Genomic DNA, 20,621 nt, shown 5'->3' with positions numbered 1-20,621 from the left:
TCATAGTATAGGTTGATTTCAGGTTAATCTTCTCCTCCCACAACCCACTGCCAGTGCAATTAAGATATCCGCATAGTTTTGAAATCCGAGATGAAATGTGAGTTTAGGTTGGTTAACTTAATGTCCCATTAGCAAGGAGCCGCCGTGTTGAAGGTATACATTAATAATGCGGCACACTCATTACTAATTAATGCCACGCCGGCTGAAATTTGCAGGTTGGACGTGTCTTTGGCCTTTTAGGACGTAACCCTGACTTGACATCCGAGAGCCCGTGTGCACAAGTAGAGAACTGCGAAGACATCATCTTGAGCACCCAGCATGCACGCACCCATACAAACACACTCGACCTCGACGGAGGTGACTCGAGAGGTCCATGGTCACTGTCACCGAGAGCCTCTCTAAGCAGCCATGCTAATGTCAGCTTTGTATGCAGAGCGAAAGGAGGGGTTATGAAGGGACGAGTCATGCTGAGGGAGCAGGGTCCATTAAAAGAGACGTGAAAAAGGTTGAGAGTGGAGAGCGAGAAAAGGAGGAGACAGAGAGGCAGGGCACTCAGTCAGGTTCTGGCAGCGCTGATGAGAATGCTAATCTCGCTCATGCAAACCTCCCTTATACATACAAGAAAACATGCCAGCTCTCTTCATCTCATCTATCCCTACACCCATTTTTTTTTCCTTTCCAGCCAGAACGCCTAACGTTGATGTGTTCATCATGGCTGCGTCCTTGCCGCCGCTCAGACTGTAAAGCCTTTTTTTTCCCTTTTTTTTTATTTATCCCAAATCTCTGTGAATTCAGCTCGAGATTTTCGACAGGCTCACAACTTCACGGCTTACCAAACACCCGCGCTTAAGCCAAGCCAGCTTAGCAAAACAGCACAGTGTGAGAAATAGCGGCAAGCTTACAGTAAATGTTTAATGGCATCCAGGCTAATGGAGGTTGGCGAGGAAGGCGGTATTTGTGATGGGCACTGCAGCACGAGATGCTGTGTGTTCCCTTTGTTCACTTAGTAATTATGAAATGATAATCCGTGTTTCTTGAGCAATGTTTATTTCCTGGAAAATAGAAAAGCTCGAGGTGCTTCCTGTGAATGAAGATATATATATATATATATATATATATATATATATATATATATATATATATATATATATATATATGTTGTCTGAAAGAATGCTGGATGATCAAGCAATGAGTCTGTACCTGGTGTGAGCATGAGGCCAAGATCGATCCACTCCAGCAAGCTTTTGTGCCCTGGCTTTCCTCCAAGAAGCCTTCAGAAAAAATATTGAAAATCTGGAAAGGCTGGGTAAGATCTGGCTCGTCTATCAGCTCATACAGCATCGAGCACTGAACAAAGCAGCACAGGAGAACTCCCACCGACGCTCAGTACACTGGCCTTTGTTTATCATTATTCGATATGGTTACACTGTTTTGCTGCGCTTCATTCTATTGCAAGGCTGTCATTTTAATGAGTGATGATCTCCTCATCTTCCTCTGCTTTTCTTCTTCTTTTTTATTCTTTCGAAACCGTCCTGCTACGTCGTCGTTAAATTGTTTTATTGTTTGTTGCTCATGTTTTAGCCTACATTTTCTCAAATCGCTTACTCAGCGGTTTTACCGTTTCTCATTAGACGTCTACTGTAGTTCAAAATGACAGCATATACTAATGTAGGCAGGAGAGAGAAAAAAAAACATAATAAGCTTGCAGTTACCACAGCAATATGTCATCATACCTTAAACTGAATTCAGACAGCTGCATTTGGAGATGATAAAGCTGATTTTACTCTGCTTCACTGAGTCTGCCTTTCCTTAGGTTCACTGCAATATTTCTTCTCAACACTTCCTCTTACTAGCTTTGAAAAAAAAAAGCACAATGATCTGCCATAAATGTGAGGAAAATGACAAACATATACAACTGTTCTGGATTTTGTCCCCAGCCTCTGAACACTTCTTTACTATTATTTTAAGTGGCTTTTACTTGTCGCATGCACTTTACAGCACAGTGAAATTCTTTCTTCACATATACCAGCTTGTTAGGAAGCTGGGGTCAGAGTGCAGAGTAGGCCATGATACAGCACCCCTGAAGCAGAGAGGGTTAAGGGTCTTGCTCAAGGGCCCAACATTGGCAGCTTAGCATTACTAAGGCTTGAACCCCCAACTTTCCAATCAGTAACCCAGAGTATTTATCATTGAGCTACCCTTTTCCATTTAATGGCAGTGTTAAATATGAAGATCTTTGGTACATTGGCATTTTAGTTTATACCATACGTGTTAAATATGGTTAAGGTTGTGCAAGACACTCAAGTTATTCCACTATAAACCATGTGTTAATGGAACTTGCTTTGTGTATGGGGCATTTTAAGTTAAAAGGAAATTAAATGCTATATTAGGGGTCGGTTGGTTGGTGGATGAATCTAAAAAAGAATAGGCTACAATAATAACTAAGGAGAACTTTAGTTTTAAAGCCAGATATGATTTGAGTAAAACATATTTACAATTAAACTTTCAGAATATGTCTCTTGTTCAGAGGGGCGTTCCAGCAGGCCGTAGTTTGGGGACCTCTGTTCTATATCATACAAAAGCAATATATACAATTGCATGCTACTGGTTCTGAGGCAAAGGTTTGGAGGAAAACCACATATGCTTGTGATGGTTAGGAGTCCACATACTTGTATATGTATACACTATATGGAGAAAAAAGTATTAGGGATTTGACTTTTCCAGTCATATGTAGTTCTTCTCTAAACTTTTACCACAAAGTAAAAAAAAAAACACAGTTGTATAGATTGTCTTTGGAAACAGTAACATTAAACTTTGCTTTCACTTAAACTAGGAGATCCAAACCTGTTTTAGCATGTCAATGCCCCTGTCCATAAAGTAATTTCCGTAAAGATGTTGAAGGTTTATATGATTTGGAGTAGAAGATCTTGAGTGGCCTGCTATACAGCAAACCAAAAAATAAAATTTAAATAGTGGATTATCTTCATAAAAGAGCAGATGTTATTAGTGGATGTTCACTAAAAAGAAAACGCACATATGAAGCCTATGGTCAGGTTTTCACAAACTTTTGGCCAAATAGTCTAACAGAGTGCTAATAATTTACATTAAGGTTGCGTTAATTAGCATAGTTAACTGCATCAGTTTGCATTACTGAAACAAGAACTTTATATTAAAATACCATAACACATTTTATTAGGCAACATTTACTTCATTCACAATTAAAATAGAAGCAGTTTGTATAAAGCGGTTTAAATGCTAGCTAACTTGTTAGTTGAACTTGGTTCTTTATGGCTAAATACTAGCACCCAGTATATAGCTTTAGTCATAACATGTTTAATGCTACTCCAAACATATTCATTCACTGAAATACTAATTCAGGTTTATCAGTGCAGACTTGCCATTAGCTTAATCTAATGGAAGCAAATGGCGTTTCAGGCTATACTTTCTGTCTTCTTTTTTTTTCATTGTGACTCACCTATAAAACATCCTGGAAAAGCTGTCAAGGACACTGAAGACTCACAGCAGCTCCTGTCATTGAGTTTTCAATGAAAAAGGTGAAAAGTATGGTTTCTATCTCGCAGCGGTTTCTATCGCGCAGCCCTGTCTCTTTGACTCGCATCAATATGACCAGTTTCAGCCTTCGGGCGTGTTCACCTATGCACAATATCCGATCTCAGGCTGTCCAGGACAGGACACAAGCCTGCTAGAGCTCCTTGGTGAATATGCAGCCATTGATTGAGTTGTGTGTGTGTGTGTGTGTGTGTGTGTGTGTGTGTGTGTGTGTGTGTGTGTGTGTGGATCGATTTTCCTCTCCAGATCTCCAGCAGTGCCACCTTGGAAGGCAAAGGCCAGCTGAAATTCACCTCAGGAAAATGGAGCCCCCACCACAATAGCACCCAGCTGGCCACTGCCAACGACACGGCCATTCGAGGATGGGACCTTCGCAGCATGAGGTCAGTTTAAGGGTCAGAGGTCACATACTTGTGCAGAAAGCTGATGAGAGATTTCAATATTGCTCTAAAAAACTATGATTGCTTCACCACTACTTGCTGTTTGATATTCTTTTTTCCTATTGGTAGATTTAAATAGGATTTTATGTCAAAAGGTACAAAATCAAACCTTTGTCAAAATCAAAGACCTATAAAAGACATGCCTTGCTAATACATTTTAGCATAATCACTAGATTCACTACTGTATATTTAATTTTCCCATATTGTTTATAATTACTGTATATTATGCTTTATTTAGAATGACCGCATTGGTCAGTATTAATCTTTTGGCAGGCATTTTATTACATGCCATGACATTTTGTTTACTGCCCCTCATCTGCCAAATTCACATCTTAGATAAATTATATGCTTTTTAAATTAAGCTAGAGTCTACTAGCTACTAGCAACTAGCAACTAGTCAGTTCATGTTGTCAACCTTAGATATTCTGCCTATAAAAGGTAGAGCATCTGAAATGTTTTTTACACTTTTCTGGCTGCAAGATTCAGAATCCTAAACTAATCTGACTGGCTGTTTGAAAACTGCAACACAAGGTGCTTTTTTTTTGTAGTATTAAAAATATAGAATCTTGGCTCAATTATACAGCTATTACATTATATTATTCGAGGTAAATGTGGCGAGTAAATAATCTGATATGATCTAATAGACTACAGGAAAGGTCTATAATTAGTCATCTACTCTGTCAATCAAATTAGGCACACCTTGATTGGGTTTATTGATGAAACCTCCTGGAATCTTAAGCGAACGATAGAATAAAATACACTTTTCTAAATGCAAGCTGTTAAAAGATGCAGTCTAAGATTCACTACACTTCCATGCGACCGTGTGAATACTGCAGTGAGCTTTTTGGAGAGTGAAATACTCCATCGGACTGACAATAGTTCTAGGAAAACTCTTTTTTGTTTGTTTGTTTTTAAAGGATTCTGTTTATAATGAGTAACTGAGATAATCTGTTAAAAAGGTTTACGGGTGAGCATCTGCCATGTCAATCAAATTTACTCTGATCTATAAAATTTGTCTCAAAGGTACCATAATTTTGAGTGAATACAAGAAGTATGGCTTTTTATATCACCTATATGTTAGATATTGTTATCTTTAGTGAAAAATAATTCTAATTATTTTTAACTTTATTTTTTATGTACAGCCGTCAATCGACATATTCGGAAACATAATCCGAAATTTGAGTGATTAGAAATTATCTGTCTGTCATGTGTTCTAATGCAAGACTTTCATCGAACGTGTCTCTTAAAGCCAATATAACAGTGCTGCATATGCAGCGAAGGCTACAAGAAATACGACAGTTCACCGGTGACAGCCTTTATCTCCCGAGTCCGGGAATGCACCGTCAGTGTAGAATACTGTGATGCATTGTATAACCGATTATCGGCGCATCTCTAATTTCCCTACCCTGCCACGGTTTCAGCCAGTTACTGGGACGGCGTGGTACGTGCCGCTTAGTGAGGCAGGGCTGGTGCAGTGAATCATATGAAGCAGATGGGCGATGGAAAGAAATAAGGCTCTGTGTGGGCTGTACAGCCAGAATAATAATCACAGCACTATTGATCCCTGGGATAACACCGAGCCAGACCTTGAGAGGATGAGTGAGGGCGAGATGGAGAAAGAGTGCAGAGCAGGAAGAGCATGAGAATGAGAGCGAAAGAGGAGGCGATAACAGCAGGAATGGAGCTGAGATTAGAAGAGATAGTGAGGGATGGACAGTAGCGATACGAGACGAGGCAATGTGTGAATTGAAGGAAAACGAAAACGGAGACGTGTGACATAGGAAATAGATATTAAAGGGATAAACATACATGAGATATAAGGGATTCACCAAATGGTATTGTAAATCATTTAACCAGCCCGTTAAGGTCTTCCTTTTACATGTTGGCTAAAATGACTGAGTAAACAAAAATCCATATAGGTTTTAGGACAGTTGGATAGACATTTGTCATTTATATGTTAATATACAGATTTTGGGCAAAATAACAGAAATGGCACATGAAAAAGGGACAGTGATTTACAGAGGACTTACAGAGGACTAGCAGCATTTACATTTACAGAATTTAGCAGATTTCCTTGTCCAGAGCGATCATCTTCTTCCTCTTCTTCTTCTTCTCCCATTAGGGGTCGCCACTGTGGATCATGCGTCTCTATATCACTCTGTATTCTACATCTACCTCTTTCAAACCAACCACCTGCATGTCTTCCCTCACCACATCCATAAACCTCCTCCTTGGCTTCCTCTTTTTCTCCTTTTTGGTGCCTCAATCTTCAGCATTCTTCTACCGTTATACCCCATGTCCCTCCTCTGCACATGTCCAAACCATCTCAATCTCACCTCCCTTACCTTGTCTCCTAAATGTCCTACCTGCAAGGTCCCTCTAATAAACTAATTTCTAATCTTGTCCATCCTCATCACTCCCAATAAAAGCTCTTCCTCTCTGACACCAGCTGTCTTTTTGTTAATGCCACTGTCTTTAAACCATACAACATAGCAGGTCTCACAACCCTCTTATAAACTTTCCCTTTCACTGTTGCAGATACCTTTCTATATTATCCAAAACAACTTACAATTACCTTATGTATACAAGTGAGCAGTTGAGGGTTAAGGGTTTTACTTAAAGGCCCAGCAATGGCAGCTTGATGGTGCTGAGACTTAACCATTGAGCTGCCACTTTCCATTTATACCTCAGTACTGTTTAATTCCTGAACCTGATTAATGCTGTTTAACAGCATGGCTCTAATAGATAAGTAGCAAGTTGTGATTTAAATTATAGGTTATGTTAAAGCTTTAATATGCAATTGCTTTTACAGTATGAACTAATTCACAATCACTTGTCTGCATAATTTAAGATTAAATAATGAACAGATTTAAAATGCATTATTTAACAAAGAATAATAGTTGATTTAGATCTTTCTAGAAGTTGTTTATTGTTTTAACATTTTTCTTAAAGGAGTCTCAGCAACAGTGGTTAGAGTAAGTAGGTTCTCTGCCTTGAAAGAGTCTTCAAGACAAAAGGTATTTTGCTTTCAGGTTTCTTGCTAACATAATAAGATTTTTTTTTTACTTTTTAAGTTTAATAAAGAAAAAAAAAACGCTGAGGAAGAAACCATTTATATACCGTATCTGCTCTAAAATTATTGATGACCGGAACTTGTCTTGCAGACATTTCTCTTACTCTTTAAAAGCACTGGGCCTTATCACTTCACCCCATTATGGTTTCGGGGTGTAAGAAAATATTCGTAAACATGAGTATTGCAGTATTTTGTTTAGCGATACTTTATCACACTGTACTGTGTTTCACATAAACACAATATCGATATTTAAAAAACAAAAACACAGGATTTATGGCATTTTGAGTTTATATCCTGACTGCTAGACAGATAGCATTCTTCTTACCTCTGAACTTAAACAATGACAGAAAGTACAGTACTAGCATAAGGGCACACCACTAATGTTAGCGTTAATATCCACCTGTTTCCTGCGGTAAAAATGATTAAGGGTATAATTTTCCGCTAAAGCTAGTAGCAGTGTTGACTCACGCAATTTGTTTTGTTTATGTGCGGGAATATGTAAAATGACATTTAAAAACCCTCAGGAACAACATGTGCTGTTTTTGGTTGCACTTATAACCTGACAAAGCTACATTTGTGTCATGAAGGACAGTGCTCTATACACAAACCTAAAGTTATTGCTGACTGTACTTACAGTATGAGCATGCAGGAGATGCCGGTCTTGTCTTTACTGACTGCATTCTTTACTATTATAGATGAAAAGTTATAGTCTTCTTTTACTTGTTATTTATTTATTTTTTTACCTGTAGCTTTTACATGTAATATACTAGTTAGCGCTCAGATCATGCTTCTACTACTAGCATAATGCTAATGGTACAGTATTACAAATAATATAATACAATCATCATCATCAATAATTTCACTTCATGTTAGGTTTCTTAAAAAATATTAAAGAAAAATGACCATGTACCAATGTTACTAATTGTTTTCATGTATTGCAAAACATTGGATGGCACTGAGGTACGATACGGGGATGGCTGGCACAGGTTTTATGATATAGGTAGGTTTAAGTAGCTAGGGTTAACCGTGTAATTTTAAATGCAAATGCAGATCCCACAATTTTTTTGCTGAGGTTTGCATATGGTGGTGTGTTCGTAATAACAGTTTTCCTGTTATATCCTATTCCTAAATATCCAGAAGTATCAATTTGCTTATAGTATCGCAATATATCGTAAAGTATCGTTTCTCTCCAGATTCTTGGCGATACACAGCCCTATCATAGATTATATTCCTATAGCAGAATGCAACATCATGTTTTACTCATGTATTGGCTCTGGGCGTGACCTTTTAACAACTGTCAGAGCACAATCACTGGCAATCATGCAATCAGTCATGGAGTCTAGGCATTGTTTAAAATGATGTAGATTTGATGATGGTCTTTTTAGTCTAAATTTGAGCACACACACCCATTTGTCATCATTCAGTATGGGGAAATCTAAAACAGGGTCATGATTGAAAGTTGAAAGTAAGATGTTAAGCTGTTATTATAGGAAGATGTTAAGTTTTAGAAAGGCTAGATCAGAGATTATGGGGTGCAAATTATTAGAGGAAGAATTCATCCATTCTTTTTATATTTGAATATTCTTGTAAAGAAAACTATACTGCGTATAATTCTGTTCAAAATAATATTGTAATTCAATCGATTAAAAAAAATAAATGCACAATTTTTATGTGGGGTGCCAACAATTCTGGAACTTCTGTGCAATGATTTAAACATTTACACAAGGGCTGGAATGAGAGTCGATCCTCTTTCTTTCTCTCTTTTTCTCTCTCTCTCACACACACACACACACACACACACACACACACACACACACACACACACACACACACACAGATTTCTTTCCATGTGTCCAGTTGGTTTGGCAGCTGTGTGCTAGCAGTAAGAGTGCGTCTCTCTTCTGCTCCACTGCCCATCAGACATCCTCCAGAGTGTCTCTGCTGGCTTGTCAAGAGGAGTGTGAGTCAGTACAGCACTGCCCTGGCCAAAAACATCAGCTCTCTATACACGTCACACCACACTGAAGTACAGCAGAGCAGGCAATAAGCAGAAAAGGCTTTTTTTCCCACTTTTATTAGACTGTTACTTTACTGATAAAAGATCTATTACCGCCGCTGTTTGTCAGTCAGAGAATGTAGAGCCAGCATTGTACTGTTTAGGTCTGATGTAATCTGTAATTAAATAAATGCGTCACTAACAACGCCTTCGGTCTCCTGTGGAAATGGCAGAACTCTCGTATTTTATACTGCGATCATTGCTTGGAAATTATTTATGTGAAAGGAGACAATAATCACGCCTAAAATCCAAACTTGATCACTATTTGAACAAAAACCTTACTTATACCACATACACATGCATCTGGCTTTAAATGGAAACAGGAAACGAGGTGTGAAGCAGGTCAATGTTGATGTTCTGTCTGTTCATCAGTCTGCAGCCTTGCTTGCACCTCTGAGGCACAGTGTGAGAGAGATAGAGCGCTCGAACACACACACACACACACACACACACACACACACACACACACATTGCCTTCCTGCAACTGTGTGAACACTGTGCATTAGCTGTCAGCTCCGATGCCACAATACACACAGCATCTCATGCAAACAAAAACGGAGGTGTGTGCTGCAGTGACGCGTTCTGGAAGGCAGAAAAGTGAGTCGAGATGCAGAGAGAGCATTTCAGCGCTAGTGAAATTGAACTCGCAGGGACGGAGGATAAGAGGGGTGAGAAGCGATTAAAGCGTGATCGCTCCATGATTATTTACACTTGTATGACAAATAATCGCCCTCATCCTTTTTTTTTTTTTTTATTGTTATAGTGGTTCTTGTTCTCAAGATTTAAATAAATGCTTCCTACCAATTTGCACACAGTCATTCATACACACATTAATATTGTATGATTGTATGAGGTTTGGGTTTCCTAGTTCAAGAGAAGGGAAAATGTAATGTTACCACAGCTAAAGACATCCTGTACAATTGTGTGCTTTCAGGTTTGTGGTAAAAGTTTGGGAAGAACCACATTGCGATGGAAAAGTCAGATGTCCTAATACTTGTGTTCATATAGTCAGTATATTAACAAATATATTGAGACATCTGACTTTTTCATCTATATGTGGTTCTCAAATAAAATAAATAAATCACCAAAAAGCACACATTTATACACTATATCCACACATTTATAGTGTATAGATGTGTTTTCTGATGATTTATTTGTTTGTTTGTTTGTTAGTTTAAAAAAATTAAGCAGCTTTTTTTTTTTTTCACCGTGCATAATGTCGGTCTCGAGGTCCCCTGGTGGTCTAGTGGTTAGGATGCGGCGCTCTCACCGCTGCAGCCCTGGTTCGATCCCCGGTCAGGGAACCAACCCCAGTCATTAGGGTTGCACAAGCCTTAGTGCCGGTCCCAAGCCTGGATAAATCGGGATTCTTGCATTAGGAAGGGCATGCAGCGTAAAAACGTGCCAATTCAAACATGCGGATGATCCGCTGTGGTGACCCCTAGAGGGAGAAGCCGAAAGAAAGTTTATTACGTTAGTCTAGACCAGTAGTCACCAACCTTTTTGAAACTGAGAGCTACTTCTTGGGTACTGATTTAATGTGAAGGGCTACCAGTTTGATACACCGTTCTGAAATAACAAATGATATGTTATTATTAATGATGTTCATCTATGTAAATACAATGATCCTGATAATGATTTCTCACAATAATTAATGAAAAAATTATGATTTAACCAGGTTGGAAACAGATAAATATCAATATGCAAATCTTTATTTCTATAAATCTCTGCAAGTATTTACATTTTTAACTGATCACTTCTACAACATTTTCACTAGCCACTAACAATTTTTAACAAATCATGCACTACGTTGCATCATGTTTGTACAGATTATCAATTATGTAACATACAAAAATCAACTTGGAGACCAGCTAGCTCTAATCTAATATGAAACTTTTTTAAATTATTTTTTAATATTGTCATTTTCAAATTCACACCAATGCAAGTGTGATTTAAAAAAGAATAGCAACAAAAAATTAGATGCAGCTCATTGGAGCTATTTTTAGAAAAGGCCCGTGGGCGACTCATGTGGTCCTTGCGGGCGACCTGGTGCCCGCGGGTACCATGTTGGTGACCCCTGGTCTAGATAGTCATAGAAATCTTTGCCAGCTCAGCCGGTAGTCCAAATAAGCTCTTTCAGTAGCACGGACAATTTATAAATATTCAGTAATTAGCTGTTCTCTGCCAATTCTTAAATTGGCCAAAGCAAATTGAAGTTACAGCCTGTGCTTGCTGCAAGCACAGGACGCACTTTTCCTGGGTACATTGCATGAACCTTCATTCATTCATCTTTATTCTAGTCAGGGTCATGATGAGTTCAGAGCTTATTCCAGTAACACTGTGTGCAAAGAGGCAGAATTTATCATGGATGGGACTCCGGTACAACTAAAGGGCACTAGTCACGCATATCTAGAGGCAACGTGCCTGCCTTCCTGCCTGGGAGGAAACTGGAGAACCCAGGTGAAACCCCCATGCAAACCCCCAAGCAAAACTTACACATTATTATACTGTGACCAGAAACTGAGGTTATATTCAGATAGATATAAAACCTGCATTCTCTACACTGAAACTCGGAAAACTTTCGAATACTGTCAGTGGCTTGTGTTATTTTTGTCTGACACAGATATTTTAAATGGACAGATGAAAAAAAGTGAGCAGTCTGTCCCCTGAAAAATACAACCAGAAGGCTGTACTGCTGCACTGCCACATTGTCCACCATCCTGTTTGTTTTGAGCTGAGTGAGTCAAATGGCTGTTACAGCAGTAAAAATGCGACATTGTTTTTTGAATATCAGTTCTTTTAGTCAACGCTAAAGAGCACCGAGAGTTGATTGATAGAACTGTAAGCTATCCGCAAAAATCAATGCCAATCCATACCGATTTCCCAGCTTCCGGTCCGCTGTCATTAGGAGAGCGGCCTCTGGAGGTGAATTACTAATGCCAGGTGCTGTTTGGTTTTACATGTAAGACTGCACGCTGCACGGAGAGCGCTATATTATATGTATTATTTATAATTAATTAATTATATAATTATATTTATTATTTATTTCATTTAGCAAATTCTCATGATTCAGTCATGTTTTTTTATAATGTTATATGCTTTAATAAAGTTTAGTACTAGTTTACATAAAGCGATATGTTTGTTTGTTTTTTATCCAGTATCCATCGGTTGATTAGTTAGTTATCGGCAAGTAAGATCCAACCTAGCTATTGGTATCGGTGAAATCCACTTCTAGTCCATACTAAAACACAATTTCAATTTCATCTACTTAAGATCGTGTTTTTAATAAGCTCTGTTTTTGCTGGACAAAAATGCTCTTAATTTAGACAGAAGGCCAAAATGTAGACAAAAAGATTTAATGGACCTAGCCTTTTTCTAAGAAGTCCCTAGAAGTAAGACATAAAAGTAAGAAGTCCCTGTGAATGTGTTGTTACTGCAGAAATGATAATGTATTAGAAAAACTGCATTTATATAAACCTGTGTTTACTGCTGTCAGAGTTGTAATGGTTAAATGGTGTTGATCCAGTCCTCATCTACTTTACACAGGAACTGTCCAGTCATTTTTTTTTTCCAGTCAGGTATACTGTATATATATTTTGTTTTGGTCAATTGAGGTCACATCTGGACCTCTGGTTTTTGCTGCGGTCACTCCGATATTCCATTACCTTTGTAAACCTCGCTTCTCTGCAGAGCATTTTGCTGCGCTCTGAAAGTGTATGTGCCACCCACACCAAGCTTTTACCCCTTCCGCTGAAGCAAGGTGAGACCCTTTACCCCCTCGCTGTTGCTATAGCCTCATTTCCAATGAAAGTGTGAAATGTTTGTGTGTGTGTGTGTGTGTGTGTGTGTGTGTGTGTGTGTGTGTGTGTGTTTGTGTTTGTGTACATGCCTCCCTGTTGTCATGGCAACAAAGGTCTTGGAACGCCACAGACATGACCGGATCTCCTCAGCCGTGTCCTTTCATCACTAACACCAGCTGATTGGTGCTGGGGGGCTTCACTTAACTTATGTGTACAAAAACCAGAGGGCAAGCTCTGCTGACTGGACCGTGTCGTGTCCCGAGGCTTTATGAGCGAAAGCGACCTGCTCCCTGTCACTTTTTTCCTTTTTTTATTTTTATTTTGCAGAGTGTGTTCCCTGATCACAGCTCAACATAGGATTTGCCTGGTCGGGTCCCAATTTCAGATTTGCAAGCGTGGAAGGCTTTGGAGTGGGCAAGGCTAACCCAATTTCCTGCTCCATTTCGCTGGCTAGCTTTAGCAGGTCGCTGCTCTTGGACCATTGGGGGCAGGGGAGTTTTGTAGCCATAGGCTAAAGGTCACCACCATTACTGTTGCATGGCAGAAAGTGTGTAGTGAGCCAGTATATATTATGCCCGTTTTGGTTCTTGATACTTTTTGATAGGGATGCACCGAATATTCGGCCACCGAAAATTGCCCAAAACTGCATTTTCGGTTTTCGGCCGAAAGACTTTGATCACCGAAAAAACACTGCCGAAACAGTTTGTTGTGATGACGCAAACAGAAACCGCGACCTGCAGCAACGTGTGGACGTATTTCAGTATATCTGAGGAAGACCCACGGATAGCGATTTGCAAAACATGTAATGCCGAAATTTCAAGATGGGGTGCGTCTGCAAAGACTTTCTCCTCGTCGGGTTTAATTTATCACCTGGAATCCAAACATCCCGATCGCTATGCTGAATATGAGAGGAACGCGGCACAGAAAAGCAAAACCCCTCCGAGCACGCGCACTCCGTCTGTGGCGGACGTTTTTGAAAAGGCAGGAAGTTTCCCAGTGATAGTGTTGTATTGTATCTTTAAGCAGTTGCACTTGTTCTGAATGCACTTTGTTTTTATGCAAGAACATATTTAATTGTACAACCTTTCAGCAGGCCAGAGGGCCTGTACATTATTATTTAATGTACACATGAGTGCATTTAAGTTGAACATTTAAGTTTAAATTGTAATTTATTTTATCCTGTGCATTGTTGCAATGTGCTATAAATAAATATTTTCATAATTTGTAATTGATTTATTCTTTGAAACTTTAATATTGATTTATGCAATTGAAATGCCTTGATTTTAGTAAGGTTAGTACACAGTCATAGACATAAATGCAATGCTAATAATAATTGGCATAATTTCTTTCGGTGTTTTGGTTTTCGGCCTTGCTTTCCTCTTTTTCGGTTTTCGGTTTCGGCCAAGAATTTTCATTTCGGTGCATTCCTACTTTTTGACTAATCAAAAGTTCTCCCTTATAGGATAAGATGATTAGCGATGACATTTTTTTTTTCCTTTCCTCAGTCCACTGTGATGATGTCTTAATATTCATACATCATCTCATAATGGAAGCGGACGTTTTTAACCTTTGCCAGCGCTCGGCAACCATGGGCTCCCGCAGAACGATTTGAATTGAGACTTTAATCTTGACCTAATTGAAGCCCCCCCACGCTCCCCTCTGGTCAAATTTCCTCACCCCTCGTTTTAATAAGCTTTTTAATTAGCATGTTAATTGCATAATGAGATCAGTGGACGGTGAGATAGCCGGCTAACAGAGACGGGAAAAGAGCAAAGGGTGCAGCGGGCTAGAGATGTTGAAGGACCCCAGGCACCCCTGTCAGTCGTCCATACTAATGAAGCCGAGATCCTTCAAAACCCGACTTCGTACACACACACAAGGCGGTAGTTTTTTTTACAAGTTCCTTGTGAACCGAAAACACACACTCTACTCTGGGAAGTCATCACTTTGCATGAGTACTGGAGCGGACTGCGACAAGCTTTATGACTTGTCACATTTTTATATGATATGAGATAGAGCTTTGGCCTTCAGAGCTACAGCGCCAGACTGCTTTTGATTCATGAGAAATCGATGTCACTCCTCGCTCTCTCTCTTTCTCTCTCGCACTCTCTGGCGCTCTTTCTTTCTGCTTTTATTTGTTCTCTTCTTATATTTCCCCCCTCTCATTCATTATCACTGTATAGAATCTTCTAAGTGCTCTTTTTTTTTCTTCCTCTCTCTCCCACACAGTCAAATCTACTGCATTGAGAATGCCCACGGCCAGTTGGTGCGAGACTTGGACTTCAACCCCAACAAGCAGTACTACCTGGCTAGCTGCGGGGACGACTGTAAGGTCAAATTCTGGGATGTGAGGCACATCAGCGAGCCTGTCAAAACCCTGGAGGAGCACTCCCACTGGTTAGCGGCACACAAACACACACCGGGTGTAGAGATAAACACATACGCTTCACTTTTGTGTACAAAAGCAGATGAATTTTAGCTCAAGCATGACCATACATTCAAACAAAGGATTGTCTCACAGATTAGTGAGCTTAAATTACACTGAAAGCTTTTTTTTTTTTTTGGATGTGAATTTTAGTGTGTGCTGATGTTTTAATTAGCTTCATATCTGTAACAGTAATTTTGTTTAGAGGTCATGTGTACCAGGCAGTTTGTTATTCACCATTCCAGAACACATTCCCAGCCAGCCCCATATAACGCACACACATTCGCAGATCACTGCATAACGTGTCAGATGGTGGATGCTATCTCTGGAAAACACAGCAGCACTGTATCAATAACAACTCAGTTTTGATCCTATTTAGATAAGACATTATAGACCTGCAGCGTGCCTGCGCTCTTTTCCCTTTTTTTATTTTTGTCATTTGTTCAGTTGGCAGCAAGGCCTTGGCTCAGCCTTGGGAGGGAGGAATTAGGGAATATTTTGGGACGGAAGCAGATTAGTTAGGCTGTAGGAGCAGGGTTGGCTGAGCCAGATTTAGCTGTCGACAGCCAAGTTATCCTCCAACAATCCTCTTCTATGAGGGGCTGGGATCGTCTCCTGAGCCATGCCTCAGGCTGAGAGAGAGAGAGAGAGAGAGAGAGAGAGAGAGATAGAGAGAGAGAGAATGTTAGCGAGGTGGAAAAACAAGGAGAAAATTGCAGTTGGAGAGGGAAATTAGAAGGTAGGCAGTTTTTCCAAACTAACAACAAAAATGGCGTACTATAGGCAAAACTTGTACAGAACAATTCTGGGTCTCAATTTACTAAAAGTTTGAGAGTGTAAAATGTGTAATAATGTTCAAGAAAGAATATACAGGTTGATTTGTTAACAGGGTATATACACTTAATTTGTTTCTTTCATCCGGGCAAAATAACATGTTCAGTAGGTTCTGCTTAATAAATCTGTAATTCAGCATGTTTCTACCTAAAAGTGCAAAATAGCAGAATAGAAACCTTTTTAGACCATTTGGAGACCAAATAAAGAAATAGACTCAGTAACTCACAGCCTGTCATTACAGTTTACATGTATACTGTACACCGACCAATTATTACTGACTAATTATCTATTCATCATGGCACCTGTTAGTGGGTGAGATATATAATGTAACAAGTGAACAGTTTGTGATTGAGGACATCAGTCCTCAAAGTTGATGTATTAAAAGCAGGAAAAAGGGCAAGTATAAGGATCTCAGTGCTCAGTATCTATCAAAAGTGGTAAATGAGTGGCCAAGGCTCATTGATGCACTTGTGGAGCGAAGGCTGGCCCGTGTCGTCCGATCCAACATATGAGCTACTGTACCTTGAATTGCTGAAGAAGTAAATGTTGTTAATGCTTGACAGGTCAGGACTGTTTTGGCAACAGAAAGGGGGACCAACACGATACTAGGCGGGTGGCTATAATGTTTTGCCTGATCAGTGTACATTTAAGTACGAATTGACCAGTAGAATAACAAACTTAATGAATGACAAAACATAATTGGAGTCAAATCAAAAGATTTGAATTAATTGGAATCAATGAAACTGCACCTCACACCTTACAGCAAAAGGGGGACCAACACACTATTATACAGGTGGTCTATAATACAGGTGGTCATAATGTTATGCCTTATCTGTGTATGTGCTAATTCTGTTTAAGATATAATATGATAATTCCTATTGAGTTTAATGAGCACATACAGAAGCATCATTTGCCCTGTTTGCTATGCCTCCTGTGCACACAATGTAATTTTAAGCCTAATATAATGATGCAAAGGTTCTTCAAGGTCTTATTATGGAATTTGTATATCACTATTAAGATACTCTGTGACAATGTTTGTTGTTAAAGTGCTATAAATTTCAAATCCAATTGAATTTGGGATTCATCAGTACTAGTAATACCTCTGTACAAACCGGTAGGTATCCAGTACTTGTTATTTTTCTATTATGTTTTTTGTATTAACAAGTTCGTTGTTGCTATTGTTTCTAGGGTGTGGAGCGTAAGGTATAACCATTCCCATGACCAGTTGCTGCTTACAGCCAGCAGTGACAGCAGAGTGATCCTGTCTAACATGGTTTCCATTTCCTCCGAGCCCTTTGGCCACCTCGTAGACGACGACGACCTCAGTGACAGCGAGGAGAATCATCATGAGGAAAAGTGAGTTTTTACTTTTGTCTTTCGCTCCTACTTCTATTTTTCTAGATTTATTTTTTTTCTGTCGTCTTCAGTGATGCAGAGGTGCAGCCTCACAGCTCCAGAGTTCGCTTGAGTTAAAGTTTACATCTTTGGGTTGTTTTACATCTCGTCTCTGCATCTGCATGGGTTTCTTCTTGTCTACGGTTTTTAAAAACTTTCCAAGAAAACAAAAGCCATACCAGTAGATAGATTGGCAACTCGTGTAATTAAATTGCCCTTAGGTGTGAATTAGTGTTTGATGACAGCTCAGATATGTCAGTTAAGGTAATATCTCTATATATTGCCATGATACTCAGTTCGCATCACAGTATTTAATTTAGCCAAGAGTTTCTGTCAATACAGTCAAAACATAGATTTTATTTTTAATAGATTTTAATCTATAAGTAGCTCTGTATGAGGGGTGTTAGACATTTGGCCTCTGATTGGAAGTGTCTTCTGAGTCTCTCAGAAGGAAAGATGGGAAAAGATGGGCAAAGGTTTACCATTCTGTGAAAATCTGCAAATGCATCTACAAATCGTGGAACAATTTCAGAATAATGTTCAAAACAAAAATGCAAACACTTGGACTAGGTCATCAGCTACAGTATATCATATCATCAAAATATTCCGTATTTGGTGAAATCTCTCTGCGTAAGGGACAAGGGCAAAAATCAATACTGGATGATCTTCGGGCTCTCAGGCAGAAATGCATTAAAAACATGATTCTGTAGCGAAAATCACTACATGGGCTCGGAAACACCTCAGAAATCATTGTCTGTGAATATAGTTTGCCGTGTCATCCACAAATACAGGTTACAGTTATCTCATGCAAAGAAGAAGCTATATGTGAACATGAACCTCTGCTGGCTTTCTAGACCAAAAGTTTATTTAGTATGGACTGAGGCAAAGTGAAAAACTGTTTTGTGCTCATACGAATGTAAATTAGAAATTCTTTTTGGAAACCATGTGAATTTACTGTAAATAAAACGAATGTGGCTTAATGTACTGCTAATTTTACCTTGATGTAAATGATGAGACTATGTTGAGTGAAGTGTTGAGCTTCTAGCCAAAGAAAAGTACAGTAATTATAGACTCATGTCATGACCCCAGCCTCAAGCTTTTGTTTTGTATTGGTGTCTTCCAAGAGATATGTTGTGGAAAACTCACAATAGCTTTTATTTATATATATATATATATATATATATATATATATATATATATATATAATGTGTGTGTGTGTGTGTGTGTGTGTGTGTGTGTGTGTGTGTGTGTGTGATTATATTTACTATAAAGTTTTCATTGATACTGTATATTTGTCTATTTAATTGGTGGGTCACTTAAATGAGTTGACTCCATCGCAAAAACAAGTCCTGTTATTACCTTTTTATGAATCTAATGGATATTTGAATAGAAATGTGCGGAAAGTTAAGAAATTAAAAGCTCAATGACTCCAATAAATAGCAACAACATTATTGTTTACTTGTAATTAATTAGCTTTAACACTTTCTTCTGCTTTACGCTTTCTTTATTACTTGAATGTGTCTCTGCTTTAATTGGTACAGCTTTGTCTCATATGGTTTTCAACAAAGCATAATTTGTGCTGCTTATTATAATAATACCAGGTGCCAGTGATTGTTTTGTGTGTGCAGGAGCAAAGAACCGCTCCAGGACAGCATCATTGCTACATATGAAGAGCACGAGGACAGCGTGTATGCAGCGGAGTGGTCCTCAGCCGATCCCTGGCTTTTCGCTTCACTCAGTTATGACGGAAGGCTGGTGATTAACAGAGTGCCCAGGGCTCTGAAATACCGTATCTTACTGTAGCACGAAAGCACTGGAACGCAAGAGAAACGCAAGTGAAACGAATGATGAACACTGCACAAGGGATTGGAAGAATAGAAGAAGCGAAGTCGGTCTACATCTGTATTAAAAATGCACAGCCGTTATTAACACTACCAATTAGAGGCAGCCCCGAAGAGTAGAGTGATGGCTGCAAGGCTGTTTGAAGGAGAGAAGGCTGGAGGGCATGGAGCAGCATATTGGCTTTGAAACAGCCCCTTGAGTTGATAGCCAGCATCTATTCTGTTAGTTTTGTTAGAAGCCTGCTTCATCTCACCCAGCCTCAGGCACCACCACTGAGGAGAAAGTGCAGCCAGGGAGAACAGCGTGCCACGGGCAGCATGGCACAGCGGGGCCACTCTCCTCTAGCCTTCCCTTCTCTTCTCCTTTACTTACCACAAGCATACAACTACACACTAACGGCTCCAGCTGCGGAAAGAGACATGAGGAATGTTTTCGCAGCCAACTTTGAAAAAAACGTAAATGTAAAAGTTCTTGGTGCGTATTAGCGGCTCTGCGATAAGCAACATTTTGTTATTTAACAGATCAATAAATCGTGACCTTTATATTATACGGTTCTGTCTGGGTTAGGAATAAATGGGAGATGGGGCTTATTAGAATATCGAGGTCACAAAATACTTTCACAGTTTGAAGCCTGCATTGGAAATAAGATGGAAAGTTAAAAAAATATAGTGTTGAAGGGTATGTTATATTTCTAAGATCAAATATAGGATTATTCAAGCAGTTTTTCAGATGCTTTTCTCATTCCAGGCTACAAATTGGCATTTTTATTGCCATTTTTACACTATATAGACAAAAGTTTGTGAACACCTGACCATAAGATTGGTTTGTGCTTTTTGAACATCAAGACATGAAAATGCTCCACTAGATTTTGTGCGTGCTTGTGGAGATTTGTGTTCATTCGGCCACAAGGGTGTAAAGTACTAGTGGGTATGTATTGATGTAGGGTGAGGAGGCCTTGAGTGCAGTCAGAATTCCAATTCATCCCAAAGGTGTTTAATAGGTTTAAGGTCAGAGCTGCATTTAAGATCTTCCAGTCTGACCCATGCAAAGCATATCTTCATGGAGCTGGCTTTGTGCACTGGGTCATTGTCATGTTGGCAAAAGGTTCGGGTCTCCCAAGTGAAATTTAATGCTAGACATCTAAAGACATTCGGTACAATTGTGTGCCTCCAATTGTGTGCCGACA

General features: G+C 39.2%; 1 protein-coding gene across 1 annotated transcript in view; it reads left to right on the top strand.

Moving 5' to 3' along the window:
* eipr1 (EARP complex and GARP complex interacting protein 1) overlaps positions 1 to 20,321 on the top strand; it is a 43,558-nt gene extending 23,237 nt beyond the window's left edge. Inside the window, exons 6-9 of the mRNA XM_046856473.1 lie at positions 3,817 to 3,953; positions 15,169 to 15,336; positions 17,387 to 17,554; positions 19,222 to 20,321. Of these exons, the coding sequence (XP_046712429.1) occupies positions 3,817 to 3,953; positions 15,169 to 15,336; positions 17,387 to 17,554; positions 19,222 to 19,396 (648 nt within the window). The 3' untranslated portion in view covers positions 19,397 to 20,321. The remainder of the gene's footprint in view (positions 1 to 3,816; positions 3,954 to 15,168; positions 15,337 to 17,386; positions 17,555 to 19,221) is intronic.
* The last annotated feature ends 300 nt before the right edge of the window (positions 20,322 to 20,621 follow it).

This window comes from Silurus meridionalis, chromosome 8, assembly GCF_014805685.1.
Source record: "Silurus meridionalis isolate SWU-2019-XX chromosome 8, ASM1480568v1, whole genome shotgun sequence".
In the NCBI taxonomy this organism is placed as follows: Eukaryota; Metazoa; Chordata; class Actinopteri; order Siluriformes; family Siluridae; genus Silurus; species Silurus meridionalis.
The sequence above is the reverse complement of the archived record's forward strand: the minus strand, read 5'-3'. Positions and strand labels throughout refer to the sequence as shown.